This window comes from Salvelinus alpinus, chromosome 22 (assembly GCF_045679555.1).
Source record: "Salvelinus alpinus chromosome 22, SLU_Salpinus.1, whole genome shotgun sequence".
Classification (NCBI taxonomy): Eukaryota; Metazoa; Chordata; class Actinopteri; order Salmoniformes; family Salmonidae; genus Salvelinus; species Salvelinus alpinus.
In genome coordinates, this window is record NC_092107.1 from 26,242,643 (window position 1) to 26,259,852 (window position 17,210).

The 17,210-nt window shown below is 44.3% G+C and overlaps 1 protein-coding gene across 2 annotated transcripts; it reads right to left on the reverse strand.

Annotated features, from left to right (window-relative positions):
- Nucleotides 1-1,358: 1,358 nt before the first annotated feature.
- Nucleotides 1,359-15,797, reverse strand: LOC139549317 (bromodomain and WD repeat-containing protein 3-like). 2 transcript variants are annotated; one of them, XM_071359633.1, is made up of 41 exons: nt 15,577-15,797; nt 15,416-15,474; nt 15,283-15,312; nt 15,005-15,064; nt 13,998-14,145; nt 13,773-13,871; nt 13,443-13,603; nt 13,118-13,339; nt 12,710-12,810; nt 12,549-12,619; nt 12,221-12,321; nt 11,999-12,039; nt 11,800-11,901; nt 11,557-11,710; nt 11,094-11,228; nt 10,874-11,002; nt 10,559-10,784; nt 10,154-10,321; nt 9,704-9,893; nt 9,451-9,541; nt 9,203-9,346; nt 9,034-9,104; nt 8,721-8,922; nt 8,474-8,590; nt 8,128-8,235; nt 7,859-7,983; nt 7,672-7,754; nt 7,422-7,533; nt 7,249-7,310; nt 7,004-7,159; nt 6,613-6,859; nt 6,461-6,530; nt 6,325-6,372; nt 6,111-6,236; nt 5,872-6,024; nt 5,509-5,678; nt 5,111-5,406; nt 4,865-5,020; nt 4,334-4,693; nt 4,058-4,207; nt 1,359-3,937 (listed from the first exon to the last, which is right to left on the reverse strand). In XM_071359633.1, exons 1-41 carry the CDS (start codon nt 15,611-15,613, stop codon nt 2,517-2,519), a joined length of 6,702 nt encoding a protein of 2,233 aa, XP_071215734.1. In that variant the 5' UTR covers nt 15,614-15,797; the 3' UTR covers nt 1,359-2,516. The 2 variants fall into 2 exon arrangements, with proteins under 2 accessions (XP_071215734.1, XP_071215733.1); XM_071359632.1 differs by having other exon boundaries at nt 4,052-4,207.
- Nucleotides 15,798-17,210: the final 1,413 nt, after the last annotated feature.

A 17,210-nucleotide genomic window follows, 5' to 3' on the forward strand; every position in this document is an offset into this window, starting at 1 on the left:
CATCATGCTGTATGTGACTGCTGTCTTTCCATTGGCTCTATGCAGTTGTGTAGTGGTGCCTGAAGAAGTGGGTATACTCACATTTTGCCAAAAAGTTCCCAAGCGGCCCACCCAGCGAAGGAAAGGCAACCTGTATGAAAAATCCTGTTTTCCTATTATTTTTTAAATTTAGTTTTCCTATAGATTTTTCAGATTTTCACTCTCAAAAGCACACCTTAATAGAAAAAAATACAAAAATGTGATGGTCTAAGTCCACAACAATGCTTAAACCACATCAATCTGATTGGGTGGGCCTGTCAGGGCATTGCTCCCAGTGGGTGGGCCTCTGTCCACCCAGACCCGAACCAACACTTCGGACTAAACTTTTTCAATACCTAGTTTGCATACCCATTGTTGCCTTATTTAGCATTTACTGGTAGATATGTTGAAACGTCTTTCCTACCCTACCGATGTCATTCTTCTGTGAGCTGCTCCATGCCAAAACCAGTTGAGAGCTGCACACTGGCTGCCTGCAGATGATATTCCGCTGAAACTGCGCGGCGGGCATGTGAATAGATTTCACGTGCTTTGCGATTGCGTATGCTACTTTGTGCATGATTTCTCTATTGCACTACATAAATCGTATACCTGCACTACAATACTTTGATACGCATCAGTAGATATTAAGAAGTAATTATAAACTGGGTGGTTCAAGTCCTGAATTCTGATTGACTGACAGCTGTGGTATATCAGACCGTATACCACGGGTATGACAAAACATTTATTTTTACTGCTCCAATTACATTGGTTACCAGTTTATAATAGCAATAAGGCACCTCGGGGGGTTGTGTTATATGGCCAATATACCACGGCTAAGGGCTGTATCCAGGCACACCGTGATGCGTCGTGCGTAAGAACAGCCCTTAGCTGTGGTATATTAGCCATATACCACACCCTCTTATGCCGTATTGCTTAAGTATATGCAATAGCCACTGAAAAGAAGTGGGTATACGGTTTATACCTGCGTATAAACTCCACTACACCAACGGGCCTGTGTTATACAAAGAGTGCACTCTCCTACATGAGTGCACTAGTATTAGGTTCCCACTGCGAAAAAAAACATGTTATAATAATAAATATATATGCTGTTAAGATACTGTATTAATGTTTCAAGGCAGAATTGTATCGACTTGGTCTGGCGAAGCGGTTTTATGCATTGACAATGGAAGCTGATCATTTGTTTCTTTACTCTGCTGTTTGAGACTGGTCTCGGGAAGAAATTACATGTCCTCACTGTCATACCGAGCACAAATTTATCCAACAGAGACACTTAATATGTGGTCTCGAGACCAACACTGAAATTAATAACACATACAAAATTAGCCTTGAATTGATGTCTTTATTACCAGAAAAAAACAGCCCTCTTGCACTCCACAACCATACTGAGTACCAGGAACTTTTCCCTGTGAAATCTGTTTGTATCAAAGTATGAAAAACATTAAGCAAAAATGTCAACGCAACTGCAGTTCAAGACCCCCTCCCCACACACACACGACTGGCAAAAATCTCCGAAAAGGATTTTAATACTGAGCGTACATAATACAGAACAACACTAGAATGTCTTCCCAATATGAGAAATCACAGTATTTTGCAATAAGTACTTCTTGGTTTCCTGTACTTGGCAAAAGGGTACCAATTTGTGACATGTGGCAAGACAATGCATTGTAATGTCATACAAAAACAAAATGAATACTCAAATTTAAATAAGCAATGGTTTGCTACAGAGTGATCCCCAAACCATGTCACTCAATCTCATATTTACACCTCAATCAATGACTAGAATACACATAACGAAATATTGCAAAATAAACAATGAAAAAATGAAGACAAAACAGAGGAAAACTAGGAATTCAAATTTGTACATTTTGGCTCATATCAACAAGTCACCACACAATACAGTAAAGGATAATTCATGTGGATTTACAAAGGAGTGTTGAAGTCAAAAGGAGGGTGAAGAAGATTAGTTGTCTCAGCGAGTGTGCTTGGACTGAATCCGCCATCCTGGAAATGTTTATCCCTACCTACTCTAACTCCCAAGACTGCATTTCTGAGACTACGGTAAACTTAGTTGACCCCTGAGTTCCTAATGCAAAACTAGTGTATGAAATACCTCTTTACAGTGTGTTTCTTAGTGCAAACCAGCAAAATATGCTTGATTAAACAGAGGTATATTAAGATAGCACCCAAGCTGACAATGCTCCCCCGAACGGTTATTTAGCTGGCCAAATCACAAAAGCAGAATGGGAGGTGGTTTGCTCTATATACACACTTGTGAAAACCAGCTGTTCAAATGCTTGCATTCATACATTTTATAAACTTTTTTTTTTTTCATAGAAAATATAAATATCCCTGAATGAAACAGATTCACAGCATTTCCTTTTGAAAGGGCTCCAGTGCTACTACCTTAATGTGGTGATCAAGTGTCTTCAAGGTCTCCAGTTAGTCTCGCTCTGGCTAAGCCTGCTGCGCCAAGTCCTTCATTCGCTGTCGTGATATGTCACCGTCCGTTTGCCACGGTTTCGGGTCTTGATATGTGTTCCACTCTGGGGTTCCTTGTACGACTGGTCGCTGTCTGCCTCAGAGGCATCCCTCCTGCGTTGTCGAGAGTGGCGGGCGGCACCCTTTTCGCTGACACTTGACCTCTTGTGACTTTTTCTCTTTGTACTGTTCTGGGAACCTGAGCTAGCAGAGGACTTCTCAGAGGCAGAGGACTCTTCCTCCTCCTCGCTTTCAGAGGCAGAACTGTGGGCACTGCTGCTGCAGCTTTCTTTTCGCTTGCGTTTCTGTCGCTCCAAACGTCTCTTCCACCTCGGACACTCAACCTCCTCCTCTGACCCTTGAGAAGAGGCATCTTCCTGACTATTACCGTCCTCGGGTTCTGACTTGGATCGAGATTCCTTTTTGGGGTGCTTTGAGTTGGATCGTTTAGTCTCTCTCTCGTCCTTATCACAGTAGCCCTTAGCCTTGCGCATGCACTGTTTCTTTTCATCAGGGTTCTCTGAGGAGTCTGAGGTGTAAATGCGTTTTCTCTTGGAAGAGGACTGTCGTTTTGTAGCAGCTGGGGAGGCTTTTCTTCGGTTGCGTTGATATCCTTTATGTGAAACAGTTTTGCTCTTCCCATTCTTACAACTGCCTTGCATCTCAGAGTCCAAGTCCTCCTCAGAGTCCAAGTCCTCAGAGTCTTCATTGATATATTTCTTTTTTGGTTGGGCTCGAAGGCAAGGCCGCATGCTAGGGCTATGCTTCTCCTTCCCATCAGATTCTTCCTCTGAGGAAGCATGCAGTTTCCTCCTTGCTCTCCTGTTGGGTACAACTTCCTCCTCCTCGCTCTCTGAAGCAGAGTCATTGCGACTCTGTCTTTTGTTTCGCAATGGAGGTTTTTTATTGGATTCTCCCTCTGATTCATCGTATGAATGGTTGCTGTCTGCTTCGTCTTCCTCCCCATCTTCCTCCTCTTCAGACTTGAGTCTTTTCTTGCGAAAGCTTGATCTCTTTGGAGTGTCACTGAGTTCCTCTGATTCAGGGCCATCCTGTTTGTGGGTTGAGGCAGATGTTTGCTCTTGGCTTTTTGATGGTAATTTACAATTTTTCTCAGAGTCTTTAGGATGTTCTTTCTCCACCTTCCTCCCGTTTTTGTGAGGGTGCTTTTGAGCATTGTGGTCTCGTGTTGTGTGTTGTCTCTTTCTGGAGCCAGACTTCTCTTCCGCCACATAACTGGTAATGCAAGTTCTACTTTTGCTCACTGCAGCAGTTGCGGTGCTTCTGGAGGACTTCTGAGACACAATAGTTTCTTCCTCCTCCCCTTCTTCACCATCAGAGCTCTCCTCATCCTCTTTCTCAGAGTTACTATCAGCCGGTTGATATTTTGTGTTGTAGCCATTTACATGAGACAAATCCTCTGAAAGAGATAGAAACATTAACACTATAGCAACAAATGAATGAAATTGGAGTAAAGGCAGAGAGAAAGTAGCCTTGACTGTGAAAGCATCTACAGTATGCCTGTAGCTCTTACCCTTACCCCCCGTCCCTGCAGCTTGTCTGGTCGTCCTGCGGCTGCTGGAGTTCTTACTCTCTCCATTCTGATGGCAACGAGAGGATGAAGCTTCACTCTCAATACTGTCCTCATTGTTCTCCCAATCACCCGATGAATCCTTGCCTTTTTTAGAACCTAGGTGAGAGAAAGAAGTGTGTTGAAATTTGTTCTCAAAGAATGTCCCCTTTTGTGGCTCTGGTTCAGTAGATCCTTGAACAAAAAAAGTTGATCCAAACCAGTCTAAGCCGACTGTGTGCTTACTCTGTGCTGATGACGGATCCTCGGATCCAGAGGCTGATGACTGATCCTCGGATTCAGAGCTGCTCTGGATCACGGCAGTGCGTTTGCTGACTCGGGTCGCATGGCGGCTGCTTTTCCGCCTATGTTTGTCCTCATCCTCAGAGGCTGAACCATAGTCTTCCTCAGAGACTTCCAGAAGCTTCATCTTGTTGACGGCTGCCCTGGCAGTCTTCCTTTTCAATGTCCTGCGGCCCACATTCTCCTCCTCATCCTCCTCCCTGTAAGTGTCTGTACCCTGGGATGGTGATCTCTCAGAGTTGTTTCCTCGTCGCCTCTCTCGCCCAAATGTTCTGCTGTGACCGTTCATCTGGGAACCCCTCTCTGGACACAGTGCAGCAGCAACATTTTAATGGCTAATAATCATATAATAACAAAATAAATATCTGCTCTGTACAGACAGTTCAGACCTTTGACCAGAAGGGCAGTTATCTGCTCTCCACTCCCTGCTCTAGTTCTCTCCTTTTCCTTGATCTGTGGTGTGATGGTGTTTACCTGGCCGTTTGGTATGCTTCCTATGGGTAACAGCATTGTTCCTGGTTAGCCTGGCGCTGGACCTGCTGGGGAATCGGCGAGACATTGAGTTGGACAACTTCTCACCGTCCTCACTCTCCTCCCGCTCATTGGAGGACTCACTCTCGCTCTCAGCAACTGAAATAAAACATCAAAAACAGGGATTTTATTAGAAGGACAGCTATTAAGAGCTAGCTGCCTTCTGCCGGATTTATGTGAAATACTCACTTTTTTTCTTCTTTGCCCCATTGTTCCTGGTGACTCTTCTGGTTCCCCTGGTCTCTCTGCTGTGATGGTGCTGTGAGGACCTCGGGCGTTTCTCTTCTTCAGAGTCACTCATATATAACTCACTGTAAATCTCAGAGTCTGACCTTGAGGAAGCTTCAGAAGAGCTGTGGCCTGAGCTGTCACTGCTGTGGCTCCTCCTCCTGGTTCTCTCAGGAGCAGACACTTTGGCTAAGGTAGATTTGGTCGTCAACGCCGCTTCCACTTTTTCCTGAGTTTTCAGAGCAGTCCTCTTTTGACTGTAGGGAAAGAACAATATAATTAGAAGTGCTGTACGTCATGTGGACAAGTACATTTCCTTAAGCCCAATGAGGTCCGTGGGCAGTAGAAGTGAGGCCTACCTTGTGGTGTCAGTGCTGGGTGCAGCAGACTCGTGGTGCTGAAGCTTCTTTCGGAACCTCTGGCTGCGGCGGAGCTTCTCGCTGCTCTTGACGGCAGTTTTGTATTGCGATATGATTGTTCTGATTCGCTCTTCGAAGAATGCAGAGAGCCGTAAAGTCATACTGTAGATCTGGGGACAGAGGAGATAAAAATATGTAGAGCACCAATTTGGCATCAGGTCCTAGTCACTATATTGGTCAGGTTCTGGATTGTCATCAATGTCAAATTGTAAATGAAAAATCAACTCAATAAGTTTTTGATCAAGGTAGGATTTTTTACACAGGAATCACTTGTATGGTTTGGAAATGCAAGAGCTGAAATACCTTTGAGCGTTTGTTTGGTGTGAAGGCTTTAGCATTGGCAAATATCAGAAGTGTGTCTTTGCAGAGCTCCATGGGGTTTTCATAACGGTCCTCCTCAAGGGTCCCCTTCACCATCCCAAAGTCCATGGGTGTGTCAATGATGCTAAGGTAGTCCTGCAAACAGACATGAGTCACATTCGATCAACAGTTCTGTCAAAGCCAGAGTCTTTATTACAGTAGAAGTCTCTGTGTTCTCTTACTGGGTAGGAGGTAGGATCCACAGGCTTTCTGAAGGGCTCAGAGTCCTCACACTCAAAGACATAGTTCATCAGGCGTTTGCACTGCCCCTTCCAGGAGTCTGGGTCAGGTACCGTCTCCGAAGAGCGCTGGGATGAAGGAAGACACATAAGATAACATCCCCAGCCACTTCCCTCAGTTTTCATTGCTGATTTTACATAATCTTTCATTACTTACCTGGCACAGTCTGTGTCCAGAAGAGGGGCCTGGTGCCTCTTCCAGGTCCTGGGAAAGACATTCAAATCAACATCAGTTCATCCCAAACATTTCAGAGCAAGGTTTGAATGACTTGCCACATCAAAACCTGATTTACCTCATCATCCGTGTAGTCCATGTCTTCAATTGCATTGTAGATCTCCATGATATCTGTACAGCTAGGTCGACTGAGGAAATAAAAAGGCAACATAAGTCGTTAAAAATGTATCTGTATAAAAGTTTGAGCTCAATAACACTTGTACAACTCACTTGATAAACTTTAGCAGGACATCTGTAATAAGTTTTGCTGAATGGGCTATCTTGCTCCTTGGCTCATTGAAGGTCCGGGCGTTGTGCACAATGTATCTGGCATCCCAAACTACAGCGGACAGTCGCCTGTAGAACCTACTCAACAGTCTCAGTCTGATGGTGCTCAGGTCTGTGGGGAAGGCTATCACCGTGCAGTACGTTGGGTATTGAACTATGTCCACCGGGCCAGAGAATGGGGCTACAATATCTGTCAATGAGAAGAAAAAGAAAAAACAAGTAGTGTGAATTTGAAATTCAAAACCTCACTAGCCCACCTAGGAATGGTATACAATGCAGGGTCTGTTGAGGAGGAAGTAGTACCAAAATGCAGTGGTGAGGTGAGTGTGCTTACCGACAGTGATGAGTTGGTCAATGCCTGCTATGATGCGTTCACACTCGTCATCTCTGCTCCTCTCACCCCACTCTCCTGTCTGTGGTTTATACATGACCTCTCTCATCTCCTCTGCTGTCACTGGAACCCCTCCACCTACACAATCAGGTTGCTGGGCTGAAGAGCACACACCATTGTTGCCATATAGTCCATTACCAAATACTGTACTAGAATGTCCAATTTACAACAGAGTCTGTTAAAATTACCATCCTCTGGAATAGCTTCCACATCCCAAGGACTTAGCTTCTCCGTTTCACCATTGTCCCATCTGGCAACAAAACAAAGACAAGCAGGTTAGAAGCATCAACTGTTGGGGACCATTTTGACTGGTTTCCAACATCGCAGACCCAATCATACTAGCACTTTAATACATTCTCACCGGACTTTGAAGCACTGGAAATGACTGTCTGGATATTCAGGCTGATATGGCTCCTGACAAACAATGATCCCAAACCACCAGGCATCATCTATTACGGACCGGAATCTGTCATCTGCAGTGAGGAATGTTACCATTTTAGGTGGGGGAATGCAGAAAACATTGTATCGAAATGTTGACCTGTTCATCTCATACGTTACTGGACCTTGAGTAGTGTGAGGAACCCCTGAGGAGAGACGTATTGTTAACTTACTTGGCTGCCAGACTCTACTGCGTGCTTCGTCATAACTCTGCCGAAGCACGAGGAAGTCAATCACATCTGGCATGTCATGATACCTGAGGAGAGGCGTACAGAAGTCCAAAGTTACCAAATGTCTCTGGTTATATCTGTGTACATTCATCTTTAATGTTAGACACTTTGAAGCGGTTGCATCACTTACTTGACATAAAATGATTTGTCTGTGATTTTGCGTGTGCCGTGGTCAATGAGCGTCAGTTTCAGGCGGCAGAGTGTCGGAGGGCACACTTCATACTTGATCCCAGTTATTTTAACAAATTCTTGGTCCTGTAGAGAGAAGGAGAGCGTCAAGTTACTCTTCAACAATGTCCTTTTAGACACAGGCCCTCAACACACTAGCCCGTTTTCTACCGCATCAGTGGAAGACAGATTAATCCGTTTCCTAGTTTGGAGCAGTGGATGTGTTCTTACCCTCAGCTCCATCTTCCTCCAGGGCTGTTTCTCCATGTTAATGGGGTACAGGTTGTTCCTGTTCACCGCCTCCACATACGCCTCGTGACCCTGGCGGAAATAGATTACCTGAGGGAGAGAGAGGGTAACAGTAATTAGATCAGAGGAGGCTGGTGGGAGGAGCTATAGGAGGACAGCCTCATTGAAATTGCTAGAATGGAATGGATACGTGGTTTCCATATGTTTGATACCGTTCCATTCCAGCCATTACTATAGCTCCTCCCACCAGCCTCCTCTGATTTAGACATCAGAGATGCATGCACACAACACAGTAGGGGAGACATATGGTCCAGACAGAGCCACGTACCTCATCACCCATCTGGGGAACGAAGGGAGACTTCCTGGGAATGACATCAGTGATCCACGTTGAGGGTCTGAACTCATTGGAGACTTCTCTGTTGATCGACGGCCTGGCTTTAGGCCGCTGTGATACAAATGAACAATTACGTAAGATTTATTTAATATTCAATAGAGAAGTGTGAAACTACTTTTTGTCATACCATAACAGGATGCAAGCACTGACAAAAAATATGCAGGTTAGTACAGTGGCTAACCTTGGGCTTCTTGGATTTCTGCTTGCTAGTCTGAGGTGGTCGTTCCTCATCCTCACTTTGCTGCTTCTCTTCCTCCTCGATCTCTTCCTCTTCCGAGCTGCTAAACTGGCGGCGAACTCGTTTCCGTGATGACACGGGGGTGGAGGGCTGCAGGTTAATCCCAGCATCTGCTGTCCAGTCAGAGTACTCACTGGACGAGTGGCTGTCATGGGAAATGCAAGTTATGTTAGCATTAAACCAAGGGAAACAACAATATGACATACGTCATGTACCTCTTGCAAGGAATCAAGAGAAGCAAAGAGCTTATCTGTACCTTGAACTGTCACTTTTCCATTCCTCTTCCTCATTGGATGAATCCAGTTCACTGCCCTCCATCTCATGGTCCTAGAGGAGGGATAGGAGATGGCAAGATTGACCTCTTTCACCAATATTCCAAATAGCTTGTTATTCTCTAACGGACATGTCAAAAGCATAGAATGTACCTCTGATGTTGTGGTCCCCTCTCCCTCCTCACAGGAGAACTCGATTAATTCCTCCACAATGCCATCTCTGCTCTGCTGGAAGACTTTTTGCTTTTTGCGGGACTGTGCTCGTTTGATGCAAGGCAGTTCATCTTCAGAATCATCCTGAGGCAGAAGCAAAGCAGAAATGCAGGTATGACGTCAGTATCATTTAAAAGTTCCTGTGGTCAGTCATGATCTTTAAAAGTAATAAATATATGTCTACTTACTCTACAACTGCCGTATGTCACACGGCGTTTCTTTGCATTGTATAAGGCAATCTCCTCCTCTCCTTTTGTAATTCGGAAGTCATCCTGGTAACTAAGATCATTTACACATTTAATTTAAACGTGCATTACAGGAATAATGTTCTAGAAATGAACCATTCAGGAGTAGACTTGTTAATATACATGACATCCTTTGTGTTATATAACTAACTATACAGATTATCTCCCCCTGTTGTTTGAGGGATGTCGGTCTCACCTGTAACTGCTGGATGAGAGCTCAGGTACCACCACCCTGCGTCTCCAGGCCTGCAGGTCCCTCTCCGTGGCCATCTGGCTGCGAGGGGCATTCTGGTGCATCTGTCTCACCCCCTCCACCTGCCCACTGCGCCTCAGACCCACGTTAGGGGATGACTGCACCTCAGCTGCACCTCGCTCATTCACTGATGCTGGGTACAGAGTGGGAGAGAAGGGAACACAACATCACTGCTTGTCCAGGACCCAATCATTCATTCAACCATAATGGATGATAAATTATTTTCCATTTCCAATAGAGTCCTCGACCATTAACATGTAGGAATACAAAGTTTTTGAGCATGCCCCAGAGCAATGGTAGCTTGTAGAAAGGAAAATAGCTAGGAATATGTTATCTTGCATGCCACCACACAATACTGCTAGTAGAACTGACAGTATGGGTGTGTTCCGGTACCTCTGCGTGGGGTGCTGGGGGCTGGGGCTAGTGTCCCTGGTCTGCTCTGCCTGTCTTGCTGCTCCTGCAGCTGCCTGATGGTGTCGTCCAGAATGCTGCGTCTGGCCGTGGCCTCCTCATGGTCTGTGGTCAGCTGACTGATCACCTGCTCCATCACCTCGCCATCACCTGAGGGGGACAACATGGACACAGTCTTAAGTAACAGGGTCTTAAGTAACACAACCACTTACTCAAACAGATTCACACATCCACCCACTCACAAACTCTCAGAGAAACAGATGGTAGTTGCACTGGTCAAACAAAATCCACCCGTGCCCAACTGCTATTTTAGTGTTGTTGTACTGGTCCAATAAACAAAAGGATCATATTGCCTTACAACTGTCCTGTAAATGCTAGTTTACATACTTGTGGCAACATATCCCAGCTGAGGCACCAGGTGTTCGTCTGCAATGTTCTCCCTCCCGGGGACCAGCCGCTGGTATCTAGGGGGGTGGGGGTTCCCATCCACATCCACCAGGAAGGGAGGGGGCATGAGGTGGGGTGCCTGCTGGGTCTGCTCATCCAACACAAAGCCGTTGGCATCCCGGATCAGTGGCCGATAGTCGGTGTGGAAAAACACCTGATCTGGAAGCTGGACAAAGACAGACAGGCAGTCAATCTCATACCATTGAATAAAGGACTCTTTCCTATGCATAGATGTAGTAGGAGCTCCAGCCTTACCTTCTCGTATGGCTTGGAGCTCCCAAAGCCGAAAATGACCAGATGACCGTGGGAGTCTGTGCAGGCAAAGCGCTGGCCGTCGGGAGTGAACTTGCAGTCAAAGACAGCACCATGACCCTGGCCCTCAATCTGTAGGGCAGACAGAGCAACCAAGATGGAGTCAGTCATAGTTGGAGAGAATGGATGTTACTGTCTTCTGTGGTGCATGGCTCCTCCTCACCATGTTGAAGTAGTGCTGTGTCTTTGTGCCCCGGACGATGTCCCAGATGAAGACGTTTCCGTCGTGGCCAGCAGACAGCATGATCCTGGGATCTGAGGGGTGGGGCTCCAGGACAAACACCTCAGCCTCATGGCCCTGCACAGAGCATCACACAGCTGTCAGGTCAAATCACTGTCGGATGCTATTCCGCTATTTTACCAAGTCACCGGACAAAATATTTTGAGGAAATGCTCCTGAAAAGCATGCTTACAGTGACAAGCAGTGGCAAGGGGAAAAACAGTACAACTATAATGTCCTCCTGACTAAGGAATCTAGGACTATCCCTCAACAGTTCTTTATATACAAATAGTTGAAGGATGGAAATTCATCTACACTACTAGTAGTCATAGATACAAAATCAGCTATCTTCGTGAGACAGCACTGTTCATGAAAATAGAATGTAAGACAATGCAGTTGCTCCTACTTTAAGGATATGTAGCAGCTGGCCCGTGTAGGAGTTCCACACTTTGAGGATATGGTTGTTGACCGCTGTGATTACTGAGTTGTCATGGCGATCCCACGCTACCATGGTGACCTTGGGTTTGAAAAAGCTTTCCTCATTGGTCGCGTGTTCTGAGCTGCGGAGAAAGTTGATATGAACGGATAAAAACAGATACAAGCATGTGTAGGTGTATGTAATGGTGCCGGCAAGCTGTTCATTCCTTACCCTGGTAGAGTGGCATTCATGTTGAGAAGAAGGCTCCTCCACTGCTGACGCTGAGTCAGCCTCCAGATGCGTGCTGTGCCATCTCGACTGCCACTCACAAACCTACGAGACGAGGCAAACCAAGACAATGGACTCTAGGCAATCCTCATGAAAACGGTTGGGCTAAGGTGAGTGCTTCAACTAATCACACTGATCATACCTTTCTCCTGAGTGGCAAAATTGGATGCTGTCAACCTTGTCCTAAAAATTAGAACATATATTGACAACAATGGTTAGAATATTACATCAACGTTGTTTGTATTTGTTGTAAATTAAAGCTTCAATGGATTTAATTATTATTTGTTTTAGGAACTCATTATTTTCTTGTGTTCAGCTTTTCGCTGCTATGTGATGGTTTATCTGCTCTTCAAAAGGATCTTACCGTGTGTTCATGAAGCTCTGATATTTTTTCAGGGTTCCCACCTCCCAGGTAATATATTCTGATGACATCGTCAGTACTTCCCGTCGCTAAGAACATGCCACCTAAAATGTTTTATAAAACAAAAAAACGACTATCAATTTATCCCAGTTTGGTTCAGCCTTTAAATACCCATGTTAGAATAACTTGTTGGTGAGGTAAAAAGTTGAATCAATACTTCTGTTAAAATCGTATCAGCTATGGTTAGTGTAATAGTATGATCAATTTGTAGAAATGTATTTAAAGAGCCAAAGCATTCTTTTACACTAAACTGCCATCTTGACATCGTTACCTGGACTGAATGATGAGCACACCATCTGAACTCCCGGCCTGGGTCGCTCTGTAAACTTCTGCGGGCGATCACTTTACAAACAGAGTGTAAATGTTTCAGATTTATGTCATTTTCAGGATGCAATTACTATCTAAATCAAATTACCAGTAGTTGAAACTCACCTGAAATGTATGTTATTGACATCCCACTGCCAAAAGCAGATTGTTGCATCAGTTCCAGTGGACACCAGGTATCTCTTTGAGCCCTTGGCAAACGGTGAGAACTGAGACAGATGTAATTCACAAAGTTAAATGCTGTTCCAGATATACTTATGCAGCCACATCTATACTGGGGGATGTCTACGGTACAGACAGCAAATCACACTAGTGGTCAAATGTGAGCTGCTGAAGCAATAAGGTTTAGTATGTACATCATGAGTTAAAAAGTGCTGTGTGCAGTTAACGCATTACACTGTTGCATGGTGTCCTACATTTGCAAAACTGTGTACAGCATTAGCTTACATATTATTTGCCCGGCTAACATTACAGTCGATCATAATAAGGGTGTTGGAGGAATATGGAAGCTCCTACCTGTAGGGAGGTAATGGATCCACTGTGCCCCTGTAGGACAGCCATAGGGGCACAGGTACGAAGGCACCACACTCGGATGGTTTTGTCACAGCTGCCAGCTGCCATCAAGGTATTCTCAAAGCTGACAGCCAGGTCTGAGATCTCAGCAGAATGTCCTCGCAGGGTTGAGTGAAGCCTCCCGTCAAACGAAGACCATATCTTCACCAAGCAGTCGTCCGAGCCCTTGAAAGTGGGGTTTGATAAGGTAGATAAAGTGATGAGCCTCGGGTATACCACCTAACATGATTTCCCCCAAGAACTTGATCTTTATGACGACAAAACTCACGGTGAAAATCCTGAGACCGGTCCGATCAAAAGCAATGCAGTAGACTGCAGACAGATGACCCAGAATCCTCCTGTGCATCCGCATGTGCTGATAGTTGCTCACAGGGTTCACAGTGCTGAACCGTTGAGTACCTGTTAGCTCCCTTCCTCTGTACACCTCCACTGTGAAGGACAAAACACTATGACTCAGAGTCCAAACATGATAACAGAATCATGTTAACAGAAAACAACACAGAATGCGTTGAGTTATAAGCACACATTGAATTTACTGCACCGGCATGAATAGAAAATAATGTGTGAACATGTCAATCCTGTGTCAGGGAATACCCACCTAGATTTGGAGGATCCTTGCAGGTCAAAGGCATCTCTGGTGGTCTCCCTCTGTGCAGGGCAGCAAATGATGAGCCTTTCCTCCGAACATTGCCGTAACCTGGAAGAGATGGAAAGAAATAAGTAATTGAATCATTTCATCTTACAATTCGATTTCAGAAGGAATAGTTGCTGATGTATACATTTAGAATGCACGCTCAATCAAGATGCATGTAAAGCTTTGCACCTTTTGATGTTCTGAGTAAGGACTGCCTCCCAGTTCCCAGTAGGGAATGTACGCCTGGAACACATGGCACTTCTTTGTCCAGAATCGGCCCAATCTGCTTACAGATCTGCAGCAAATGGTCAGGTGCAATGTGTCCGTTGGCTGCAACCTATGGGATCAAAAATAGTGTTGATGATGAGCAGAATGACTAATCCAGCTTTCATTGTTAAACCATTATGCATGCTTTGTTCTTTCTTCAATCAAGCCATCACAACATTTGTACATTTATATTTGGGTAGCTGTTAAGAGCGTTGGGCCAGTAACCGAAATTGTCGCCGTTTCAAATCCACGAGCCGACTAGGTTTAGTCGTTCTGGAGCGTCTGCTAAACGAAAAAAAACAAAAAAAACACCAGGAATCATGAAACTACAGTACTGCAACCACACGGTCTATTTATTATCATTTAGGTCATCGTAGTCTTTCTGTCTTATAGACTGTCAGCCAGTGGCACTGTAAGAAAATTGCATTTATTTTTCTAGGGGGTAAAAAATGAATCACTGACATAACTTGGGTTCTTCATGTACATCGGATCTCATTCCACCAGTGTGCTGTATTCTTTGTGGGCAGAACGTTTTATGTAAAACACATTCATCAACCGACGAATCACAACACAGGTCACAAGGAAAATAACGCAACTACAGCCTTTCTAGGACGTGGATTGGTCAACAGTGGTGTCCTGACGTAGCCAGAACCCCAAGAGTCCCCACCCTATCTGCAGTACAACAGATACATTTAAATGTGTTAAATGTGTTTCTATACTACAGCGTTAAGCTTTCGAAACATACAACAATAAGTAATCCTACATACCGGTAAAAGTTTAAAATCAGGTTATTATGTAACAAGAATGTAACAACGAATAAAGCTGAAAAGAACAAAGAGTAAATGGCCCATGCATGGACACAACGTGGCTGTCATTCAACAATAACAGATATTCGACATTTAATTTACATCTATAGATTATAGACTTACCAAATCTTCGTAAGATCTTGGATGTTCATTTCCTTGCCAGTCTAATCTGCAAGGCAAAAGCTATCCAAAAAGGTGCGTGTTAGTGTAAATCTCAACACTCAAGATGCTAGAAATACTGCCAGAAATTAAGTTAGTAAAAACATGTGATGTCAAACGAGTGAGGCGGTCAGAGAAGCATTAAAACTCGTGAGTGATACAAGTTCTACGTTCCAGTCCATCGGGATAGCTAGTAGCTACATACACCGACGGCAGAACGCCGCTGCTACCGGAATACACACCTGATATTCTTCTAGTTCGCTCGCTAGAACCTGCAATAGATACAAAAATAGGTTTTTCGAATGTGTTCATTAACTTTTCGCCAACAATTTTGAATAGTAAGAAAAATGATGTCAATAAGGCACGCCAATTTACCTCAGCCGCGCTCTGACATGGACCCGTTGTTAGAAAACGTGAAATTAGGTAATATAGCTCTGTAAGTGAATAGAATAAAATAGTGAGCACAATTGGATATCAATTAAATCAAGATTTATATATAATTTAAGCAATGAATTAGGCAACTATATTCGCCTTACCTGATTCAAGGAGCGAAATATTCCGACTTTTGGCCATTGAATCGGCCGTGATTTGGTGGGTCTACAATTTTAAACTAACTTTATGACTAGTGAGAGTATGATATATTTATTTAATTTCGGTTACACTGCTCTGACCCCCTCCACAGTTGCTCCCGCTTTCTAATCAGCCTGTTTTCAGTCGCCATTGGAAGGATGAGGCCTCAGCAATACGAGTTACTTCCGCCACAGCAGAGGAAATAGGGGGTGGGGAACAACTCTTTATTTTTTGTTCGACTACAACAAAGACAAAGCGAAGCTCGCCCTATAAATGAACTGATATTCTATTTGAATACATTAGAAAGCTTTTGGTCAATGTAACGAAAGAAAGCTATTTATATATGCGAAATTATAGTATAAAGACGCATTGTTGTTGTCTTTGACAAGGTCGAGTGTCTTGTTGATGACGTCATATGTGATGGCAAAACAAAAATGTCAATCTGTCACATTTAATTTTACCCGGTGCAATTTGTCTTTGATACACTCACTTAGCTACACTAGTTAGGCTTTGTTTCAATAACTCAACTGAATAAAGAAGAACATCCATGCATCCATTTGAGAACAATGCAGTATTAGCCTGTGCAGTGCACGATAGGCTTCAATTGCATTGGCGAAATATTAGTGCTATGACAATATCAAGAATATTATCTTTTTATTTTTAGACATTTGTCTGGAGATATGACATGATAGACCCACATTTCTTACATCATGTAAATACACTACATGACCCAAAGTATGTGGACACCTGCTTGTGGAACATCTCAATCCAAAATCATGGGCATTAATATGGAGTTGGTCCCCCCTTTGCTGCTGTAACAGCCTCCACTCTTCTGGGAAGGCTTTCCACTAGGTTTTGGAACATTGCTGTGGGGACCTGCTTCCATTCAGCCACAAGGGCATTAGTGAGGTCGGGCTCTGATGTTGGGCGATTAGGCCTGGCTCGCAGTCAGCGTTCCAATTCATCCCAAAGGTGTTCGATGGGTTTGAGGTCAGGGCTCTGTGCAGGCCAGTCAAGTTCTTCCACACCGATCTCAACAAACCATTTCTGCATGGGCCTCGCTTTGTGCACGAGGGCATTGTCACGCTGAAACAGAAAAGGGCCTTCCCCAAACTGTTACCACAAAGTTGGAAGCACAGAATCGTCTAGAATGTCATTGTATGCTGTAGCGTTACGATTTCCCTTCACTGGAAAAAAGGGATCTAGCCCGAACCATGAAAAACAGCCACAGACCATTAGTCCTCCACCAAACTTTACAGTTGGCACTATGCATTCCGGCAAGAAGCGTTCTCCTGTGCACTGCACAGTAGGCTTCAATTGAATTGACAAGTAGGTGAAATATTAGTGCTATGACAATTTATTTTTAGACATTTGTCTGGAGACATTACATGATATACCCACATTTCTTACATCATGTAAATACTGCATATTGTTTTCTAGTCTCCATGTGGTGTCTATCCTGCACTTGCATTTGAGGGATCTTGACTAGATGGGATATGCAGCTAATGTCAGAAGTGACTTTTTGTAGCAGGTCAGGAGAATTTACGCTGCAGGTTTGGAGAATTCTGTTAAGGTTAGTTAAAACGCAAAAATCCTCCCC

Bases quoted from the DNA above. Each gene is read 5' to 3' on its own strand.
- LOC139549317 (XM_071359632.1), bottom strand. From the start codon at position 15,613: ATGGCCAAAAGTCGGAATATTTCGCTCCTTGAATCAG. The intron at 14,146-15,004 runs GTAAGTCTATAA...TTGATCCCATAG, and splicing joins CAAGATCTTACGAAGATTTG to GTTGCAGCCAACGGACACAT. The intron at 13,340-13,442 runs GTGAGTTTTGTC...CCCACTTTCAAG, and splicing joins CCGGTCTCAGGATTTTCACC to GGCTCGGACGACTGCTTGGT.